The sequence below is a fragment of the Montipora capricornis genome, chromosome 13 (assembly GCF_036669925.1).
Source record: "Montipora capricornis isolate CH-2021 chromosome 13, ASM3666992v2, whole genome shotgun sequence".
Taxonomy (NCBI): domain Eukaryota; kingdom Metazoa; phylum Cnidaria; class Anthozoa; order Scleractinia; family Acroporidae; genus Montipora; species Montipora capricornis.
In genome coordinates, this window is record NC_090895.1 from 12,891,536 (window position 1) to 12,901,535 (window position 10,000).

At 41.7% G+C, this 10,000-nt stretch overlaps 1 protein-coding gene across 1 annotated transcript in view; it reads right to left on the bottom strand.

The window, feature by feature from the left end:
• The window catches only part of LOC138028983 (ADP-ribosyl cyclase/cyclic ADP-ribose hydrolase-like), a 32,864-nt gene that overhangs the window by 3,439 nt on the left and 19,425 nt on the right, over positions 1–10,000 (bottom strand). Inside the window, exons 3-6 of the mRNA XM_068876638.1 lie at positions 6,818–6,941; positions 6,266–6,360; positions 4,964–5,056; positions 4,483–4,569 (exon numbers count right to left, since the gene is read on the bottom strand). Of these exons, the coding sequence (XP_068732739.1) occupies positions 4,483–4,569; positions 4,964–5,056; positions 6,266–6,360; positions 6,818–6,941 (399 nt within the window). The remainder of the gene's footprint in view (positions 1–4,482; positions 4,570–4,963; positions 5,057–6,265; positions 6,361–6,817; positions 6,942–10,000) is intronic.

A 10,000-nucleotide genomic window follows, 5' to 3' on the forward strand; every position in this document is an offset into this window, starting at 1 on the left:
TTTCTATTATTCAGTTAGTGTTGCCATTTCTGGCTTGCATATTATTGAAGCTTGAAGAAGATTAGCACTAACTTGAAATATTTCTTCATGACAATTTGCAGGCCTTAGCAGCTTGCATTCGAATGTTCGTCTTTTTCATGGCTTACATGTACATAATGGTTTGCATAAATTACAAATAGACGCACAAACAATAATAATATCGTCTAGGTTTACCCAACATATATAGCTTTTGGTCGTTCATTCTTTATAAGGCAAAATGTCTGTAATCTTCGTATACTTTGCTCACCTTGGTTTTCTTTAATCTGTTGGGTCGGGATTTTCATTTGTACAGAGTGTTTCAAACGTTTGTGGACACTTTTCATACAAATAAATGATAGTTTTAGGAATCCGATGTTAATGAAAGTTTTCCAGTTTTATGTACATTGTTTCCTTTGAACACAATTGAATTATCAATATCCAGATTGCCCCCCCCCCCCATTGTTCTGTATAACGTTTTTGAGCCGTTGCAGGCATGGAACGAGCGTTGTAGCTCCCTTAGGTTTGCTTGTGGTATGTTTTTCCAGGCTTGCCGTAACCTTAATTTTAGTCCTTCCATCGTCTTAGGGATCGGGTCTCTGTATGCAGCTTCGTCAATAATGTTCCATAGGTTTTCAATGGGGTTAAGATCAAGTGAATTTTCTGGCCACTTTGGATAAAATTCGGGACGTTTTTCTTGCACCACTGCTGGGTTGCTTTCGCCGTACGAGCTGGTTCGCCATCTTGAACGAAGGTCGCACTGCTTTTGCTCGTGAAAAGCTTCTGTTTTACAGGCTCATCTGTTGTAGATCTGAAAAGAGACCGCTTCTTTCTCAAGGATTTTTGTGGGACAAAATGTAACGAAGTAAGGCCGCGGCCTGTCATGCCACCCAAAACCATCCATTTGGCGCTTCCTTTACTTGGTACGATGGAGGAACTTGATTCTCCTGTGAGCTCCATACGATATCGTTTTTAGGGTTGGGAAGGTGGGAGGGTATTTAGGGCACTCATCGCTAAATAGAACGTTTTTCCATTCATCTTCTGTAAATTTACGATATTTGCGAGCGAATACCAAACGAGCTTTCCGCTGGTTGTTGCTCGGAAGTAGGAGCTTTTTCTGTCTCAAAGGTTTCCATCCTTGTCTTGACATATATCTCCACACTGTTGCTGCAGATCCAGGGAGAACTTTGTTCTCCAGTTGCAATTGTTTGCTGATTTTTCTTGTAGATTTTCCTCTTTTATACTTTGCTTTCTCTATGACCTTCTTTGCGGTTCTGTTAAGGACTGTTGGTCGACCACTTCTAGGCTTGTCGTAAAGCTCTTGTGAACTTGACCACTTCGCTACCCAGCTCTTGCTTTTTTGCAATATTTCAGCCGTTTCTCGCAGATACTCCAGATGATCGTAAAATTTCTGCCTGTGCTCTTAAATAGACTGCTTTTTAGTGTTCATAATTGCAAATTGTATCGAGACGTTGAAAATCTACTTGCTACTGAAAACAGAGAAAAATGGTGGGAACGACAGAAACACACACGACACAGATTCGCACCTTCAGCGAGTTTTTTTTATCCGACTCATACATCAGTTCTGAAAATCGACAAAGCAATAAGATTTGTTAATATCTGTAAGAAAATGGAGAGATATATAAAAAAAATTTTGGATTAAGTAAAGACTTTTTAAAATGTCAACGAACTTTTGAAACACCCTGTAGGTTGGCTGTCTTTAAAATGCACGTTGCACAAGCGCAAAGAATTCCTTGGAGTCCAGAATTTTTCCCCTTATTACCCTGTTAATGTTTGCCATTCACCGCCTTCTTCCTTCGCTATCCTTTTCTCCGAGGGAGATGGAAACAGATTGAAATGGTAGCTCATAATCGCATGATTGTGTCCCATTCAAACATGCATGAACAGTGCAGGTTTGTTTGGCCGATTCAGTCAGCCCAAATCCTATACTTAGGGAAGAAATCAAAACAGAATGATTACAGACGTGAAACATTTAGCAAGCAACACGCCCCGCTCGAAACTAATCAAGATTTACCACAATCTTTTAGCGAGAAAGACACTTTTAACAAAAAATGGATTTGCTCACCAGTTTAAAGGCTTGCTGACCAACATGCAGTGATTAAAGGAAGTATTTCAGTGGAAAAACGCAGTATGAATGGGAGATCATGGGAGGTAGACAGACGCGATCTGAAACTTCAGAGTGGCTGACGCTCACTTTTCTGGAGAGCCTATCCCATAACGCGCTGCGCTTCAACCGGAAGTGCGAAACTCTTGGTGCTTGTGTAGATACAACAAAACACAAAACACTAAGGTTGTACATGTGGTCAGCGATGAGACCGAAACACACTTTATCAAGTGATAACTGCTTTCTAAGTCAAACCTTCACTTCGGCATATGATTAGACCCGGTACAACGAAACGGAATAACCCCAACCAGGCCAACCTGAACCTTTGGTCAACTAAGGGCCCGGCCGCATATGACCAATTTCTGTTTACTCGAGGATCCAAATCTGCGACGTTTGCATATGCGACCGATAGATTCTCTACCGGCAAAATTTAAAAAAAAAAAAAGAAAACATCGAAGAACCGGAGAGTATGGGTGGGGCTGGTAGATTTTTGTAAAACTCTCCTTAAACAATACAAGCGTTAATGAAAAAATGTCAAGAATTGTCAATTTAATTTAAAACAAAACGCTACAGGTCGATAAACTTGGTCAAAAGGCGCCGGGGAAATGTGCATTCGCAACAGCTGACCAACAGAAGCAACAGCATTAGTGGTGGGCTTTTTGATCTTCATTTTTCTTATGGTTTTTCTACATTCAACCCGCTCCAAGCTGTAATATGCAGTCGATACAATCAATTGGGTCCAATATTCCTGAAATTTCAAGTACTTCAGTTCCAAACAGGGGCTCGTACGTCGCAATGAATCACGCTGAGCCAAGTCCCTCGACGAACTTTGGCCCACCGGAATGTAATTGCGGCGTAAGCCCAGCAAATTCAAACGCTAGTTCCACAGAAGATAAAACAAAAAAGGTAAAACAGCATGATAAATGGAGTCAACAAGAGCAAAAGTACCCAATAAGCTTATGGGGAGATCGATTTAAGGATGCCAGGAAAGTTTGGGAAGAAATCGCGCGGGAACTCAACAAGAGGTTTCAAACAAGAAGGAAAACTGCGAAATGCAAAGCGAAAATCGAGTATTTGATCGATAAACACAAAGCAGGAAAAGACTGGAATGTGAAGCAATCGGGCGGACACAGGCATCAATCCATATTCTACGAAGAAATTGATGCTGCTCTCGGATGCCATTTATGGTTATGTTGATGAAGCGGCTTTCACTGGGCTACACGATGAAAGGAGAGAGATGTAACATTTCATGAACGATTTCAGCAAGATGCATGCGCAGCAAGTGTTCCTTCCCTCGGGAAAGGGTTTCATTAGCCACGGACTACGTGGACAAGCACTATCCCCGAAAAGATAGGGCCGTATATGATGACCAGACACATTATTTGTTGAAGTACAAGGAAGAGTTACGTTTTTGCGAACGTTGGCCGTGTAGCACTCTATATTTCATCAGAATTGACTATTGTAGGGTAATGTGAAGTGCTTTTTTCGGCCCATGTACACCACGTTAGCGTTAGGCCTACTGATGGAAGAAAAAAACTCTGACCAGGGTGGGAATTGAACCCACGACCAACGGGTTACTGAGATCACCGTTGCTCTACCGCCTGAGCTACAAGGTCGGACGGTTGGTTCGGTTAAGATATTCCCTTTTTCTGTTCTTGTAAACAATTGACTTCTCCTTAGTAAGCGGCTGGGGCATCTGAAGGCATTATCAAGAAAGAATTTTTTGCCATTAAACTGAACCAGCTTGAATTATAAAGCATGTTCCTTGTATCGACAGAAGTAATCGGGTGCACTGGCAAACGGTGCTCTAATTTTGTAAAGGGCATTAAGAATTTCCATGCGCGAGTCTGTACAATCCCAAAGCCAGTACTTTTTCTGATGGTAAACTCTGAACTTTGAAAACTAACAAAATCAAACGTTAAGTTGTTCTCTCACTACCAGGCCAACCGTACACCACCTTTTTTCTAGCTATCTATATATAATTGGACGATTAAGTGTGCAGTATCGTGGGATACGATTTTTATTAGCCTCCCTGTATTTTGGTGAGCGCGTAAGGCGAGTCAAATACAAGAGACGAGTAAAAATATCACACGACATTACACACTAAATCCTCCAATAAGCTATTTGTTACGCAATTTTTTTCGCACTATATTTTTAACAAGTAAATTGTAAACAACCAAGAACGAGTGATAGATTTGTACGTAGGAAGCGTGCGGCAAACCTCAGCACCTCAACTAGTCAAACCATTTTTGTACTGTGCAAATATCGTGGAATATTTGTACTCGTTTCGGGTGTTACCTGTAAAATAACTTTACAGATGGATAATGAATATTGTTACTTACTTTGGATCATCATAGCAAACTGTTTTAATTCCGTAGCGTTTGGCATCTTCTTGTAATAATTTGATGGAACCATTTTTGCAGGTTTCTCTGTAATTAATCAGAAATTGTCTGCTAAGAATGGTAAGCAATCCACAGTCGTAAATTTCATGGATGATTTGCCAGTGCGCATGATACCATGCACCTAAAATTTATGAGACAAGTTTATCAGGCGGCGATAGTTATCTGTTAGTGTTATAAAGCAAACTGAGTATATAATGTTTGTATAGCGTCAAAGGTAAACGTATATAAACGATGTGCATATGAAAGAAATGAATGTTTGAAGTGCGAGTTATAGACGCCTTGTTTTGTTGTCTTGTTTTAGAACACTGGAGCCCACCATCAAAGCTTAGCCTTGCTTTTTGGGGGCCTTCTTGACATGTGTTCTGCTTTTGAACGCGAACGCCATCGTGACACGTGACACATTATCACTGGGTTAACTTACAGGTCTGGGCTTCCAATGCTGTGCATCACAAGTACGAGAAGCTTCGTAACCATCTCTTTGCGCATGTTCGGTAGTTCAAGCTGTGCGAAGTAACTGAAAGCAAGAAGGTGTCCAGTTACTATTCCTTCGCACTGTAGTCAGTTAACATGATACTGGTGCGAAATCCCTTACTTGATGCCAGTTAGACAAGTCGTAGAGCTATGAATTTATCCCGGTTCTATCTGAGATTGAAACTTTTGAATTGATATGACAAGTCATCCATACATTAGGTAAACGAGCGCCAAACTGCATTAACTCGGGGAGGTTCGTACCGGAATAATAAATAACGTGAAGCGAAATTTTGCTGATGCTCATTCAGTTTAGTAACCCATTGACGCCTACGAGTGAGACTCAATAGATGTCTAATGTCAGACGATTTTACTCTTCCATTGGGCTCACTTTAGGAGCCAATGGATTAAGAACCTCTTCATCCACTCAAAAACTACGTCCCCTTTATCCCATTGACGTCTAGGAGTGAAAGTTAATACATTTTATTCTGTCTAAGGCCAGGCGATTTTACTCGTCAACAGGGGGTTGGTTTTAAATTGTCCACGTTTTTTAAAATAAAGGAAGCTGGCCATCTTTGCACTAAATTAACAGCAGTTTTCTTAGGTAGACACTCCTAAATTGCACCTAAACTCACCTGCTTTCATTTCGACAGCTTGCAAATAACATTTCAAGCGAAAAGTTCATTTCCGGTTCCAAATATGGCTATTCCCAATAGTAATCCCGGGGGGGGGGGGGGGGGGGCGAATAAAAGGCAAAAAACACAGAACAAAACAAAAAATACCTGAGACTATCAAGCTGCTTATATTGCGAAGTCTAATCGGCGTCAACTCACGGTCAAGACTATTATGTATTGGACCTAAGCTGAGGTCACGGAGACGGTTAAAGAGTGTTATTTCTCGGAAAGTTGAGAAACTTCGCTTGATCGTGATTGTGTGCTTTTTAGGCCCGTTTCAAACGTCGAACTTTACATGTGCCGAATCTAATGCAAATGAGCTGAGGAAAATCTATTGTTTTCGCTCATTTGCATTAGATTCGGCACATGTAAAGTTCGACGTTTGAAACGGGCCTTAAAAACCTCTTTCGGTTTCTTGGGTTGCTTTCAGTTGACCAATTTTCTCAAACAGCTCCGGTTATAGATAAATAAATTGGAAACTTGGGTAATTTTGCCCGCTGATCTTTTAGAAGGCACCGACATTTTGCGTTTGGCATCATTATCCCTCGAAAACGGTCTTTGATTGATACATTAGGACGTACCTTCGTTTTCCGTAAGCCGGGATTGGATCCCCTGATTTGTTTACACGTGCCCCATTCACCAGAACTTGAACGACCCCACTCGCCTTCTTTGCAAACTTAAAAAAAAAGCATTTGTGTACTGCAAAATCAAACAACCATTAACGATGTTGGTTGATCCCAAGATGATCCAACGAACATAAACATCAAGTTAAAAAATATACCTTAAGCGAACCCCCCATCTCCCTCCAGCCAAAAAAAAATGGAATCGAATGACGGAATTGGGGTTCAAAGTTTAAGCGAACGTCTATTACTTGCGTTTTCGTTTACTTCTTCGACGCATGTCCTCTGCGCATGGAAGGGTTATTCAATACAGGAACATAATTATATTCACGTTACTTGGTAAAGGTGTCAAGGGTGGGCCTCTCTAACCATGACCTTAACGAGATTGGGCCACACTGGAAATTGTACGCAAAGTGCCATAATTTGGAACTACTGTACTTAAATGACGACAACAATCTCCATGAAGTTAATTAGAATAAATAAGATAAGCATAATACTTTTTTCAGCACTCACTCTTGACGAAGCCTGTCCCCAAAAAGGCATTTTGTAGTCACACGTCTGTGGACAAGAAGTATAGTTGATACCATCGGATCCCTTGCTTTGAGATCCACACCAGGTCAATCCATTTACAATCCATCTAGCGTAGGAAATAAACCCAGCCAAAAACTGACGTTAACTACTCATTCAAAAATTTAAGTTATAAAGAGTAATTATAACTGAATGAGGTGAATTTGAATGAGTAGTAGAAGAATCTGTATTGTAAACGTATGTTCGTTACTTTGTACATTGATTGCGTGAACAAATGTGAAAGTAAGGAATGATGAAATGGTATTTGAAATGAATCAAATATGAACTGCGGATATGAAATCAAATGAAAGTCCTGAATTTTTCAGGCTTCTCTACGCAATTGTAAAAATTGCATTAATAACTGCGAAGATCTTAGCTTCATTTGAAATGTGAAAGTCAAATAAATAAACTAAAAAGTTCTTTAATTTATGAACAAAGAGAAATTTTCTACTTGTGACAAGCGAAAAAGGCGGACGCGCCAAAACTGTCTCGTGCGGTTACCTGCCAATTAGTGAACAATTATACTAGAGGAGGCGGGCGGTGACCTTGTTTTCTCATGTAAGCACAGGCTAGTAAGCATTACAACAATATGAAAGCAATTTGGTCTGCATTAAAGATCACCGACAATCTAAACGTGATTGAGAGTTCAAGTCAAGCAGACATTCGTACAACCCAAATACTACTTAGTTCTTTACAACATCCACTTTCATTGGAACGGTGTTCGACGCAGCTCTATTACGTATATGCATATCTATTATATATTATGAATAAGCATAATAATGCACGCATTTTGATTGGTTCTCAGCTATGATCTATTAGAAGACAGACGCATAGCTGACGTCATCATCAAAAACTTTTAAATTATTTATTATATAAAACAAATAGATTCCATGTTGCCGCGGGTATAAAAGGTTGTCTTTCGAACTCGAGATAAACATCAACAAAGCACAAAATGAGTTGATAGTTTGAAGCCATCAGTTGTAGTTGAAATGAACAAGTGGAAATGAACAAGTATCAACGGTGGACACGCATGTGGCTCTGAAGTCCAAAGTCTGAGGCACACACACGGCCACAGATCGGGCATGGTGTGCCACCGGTTGTGATTGGAGCCTTGGCTGCTCTTTTACGGCGATCCCTAGCTGCTGCAATATACAGGCGGTGGTCGAGCGCGAAGATTCTAGCAGCTCTCTGGACAGTCGCTCGTCATCCAGATCTATTGGCTGCAGCAGTCTCCAGTTTCTTCGGTTGAATTCCTGCCCATTTGAGGTTGGACTTGAGATTGTCCTTGTATATCTTCTTCTAGCTCTCCGTAGAAAAGCTGGCGAGGAATCCTAGATTCGTCCATTCGGATGACATGACCAGTCCAGCGGCTTTGTGGACCATAGTCTCGATACTGGTAGTACTTGCCCTCTGTAGAATTTCTTGGTTCAAGACGCGATCTTGCCAGGGTATCTGCATAATGGGGCGCATTGAGCGTGTGTGGAACTGCTCGAGCTTTCTTAGATGACTGCGGTAAAAAGTCCAGGTTTCACAGCCGTACAGCAGTCATGGAAGAACTATTGCGTTGTAGACCTTGAGTTTGGTAGACAGAGAAATGCTTTTGTGCTGTAAGACCTTGATACGAAGTCTGCCAAAAGCCTGGCTAGCTTTCTGAATCCTGGTTGTAATTTCCCTGTCCAGAGTCCCATCATTGGAGATGGTACTCCCTAGGTATTTGAATGACTCGACATTCTTTAGCTGAGTGCCATCGATGGTGATACTAGGCTGTTGAGGACGGGTCGCTGGTGCAGGCTGGAGGAGGACCTCTGTCTTTCTGAGACTGATGGTTAAGCCAAAATGTTTTGCAGCTTCAGAGAATACGTCACTATTACCTGCAGATGATGTACATTGTGGGCTATTAGAGCACAGTCATCGGCAAACAGCGCTTCAAGTAGTAACCTCTCCAGCGTTTTCGTCTTTGTTGTCAGACGCCTCAGGTCAAATAGTGACCCATCGAGACGGTAACGGATGTAGATGCGCAGATCCAGATCTCTGGTGGCACGAAGTATCACTTGTGCGAAGTAGAGGTTGAATAACACTGGAGCGACAACAAGTTGCAAAAATAGTGGAGACACTTCACCCTCTTGGGGCGTTATTAATTTACCTATTATCTCTCACACTGCAGCCCCCTCCACCCCTTATCAGTGTTGCTAGCAAGACAAAAAAATTGTGGCAAACTTAAACGGTCAACATTGAAAGGGGGAGAGGGGAAGGGAAGTGGAAAAGCTATAAATTCTAGATACGGCGGGTATTGGAAGCTAGCAATGGAAGTGTCTCAACAATTTTGCAACTTGTTGGAGCACGCATTCATGTTTCACTCCATTTGAGATATCAAATCTTTTAGAGGATTCGATGTCCGACAACACTTCTCCAGTCATGTCATCATGAAGCAGTCTGATGAGGGTGGTGAATTTCCCTGGGCAGCCAAGTTCCCCAAGGATGACCCACAGCGCTTCTCTATTGACCGTGTCAAATGGTTTGTCAGGTCGATGAAGACTGCGTAGAAGCATATGTTCTGCTCAGTGCATTTTTCTTGAATCTGTCTGACTGTAAAGATCATGTCGGTTGTGCTGTGGTTACGGCGAAATCCACACTGCGACTCAGGTAGATTCTTCTCTGCAACTGAAGGAATCAGTCTGTTCAGCATAATATGAGCTCGAATTTTCCCGGCAGTAGAGAGTAGAGATATGCCTCTATGGTTCCCACAGTCTGCTCTTGAACCCTTGTTCTTAAATAATGCGACAATGGTTGCGTCACGAAAGTCAGCTGGCATTTCTTCCATTTCCCAGATGCTAATGAGCATTCCATGGAATGTCTGTAGAGCCTCGTTGGTAAGGACTTTGAATATTTCTGCAGAGATTCCATCCCTTCCGGGTGCCTTGCCATTGCTCATCTGTTTGATGGCTTGTCTGACTTCATCTAGCGAAGGAGGGTCGTCACGATCTTCAATGAGTGCTCTTTAGGGGATAGGGTCAAGTACAGTCGGGTCAACTTAGGATGGACGGTTCAGAAGCTGACTGAAGTGTTCTTTTCATCTTTCCCTGATAGCAGCCTTGTCCTTGATGAATATGGTTCCGTCTGCGGAGAGCA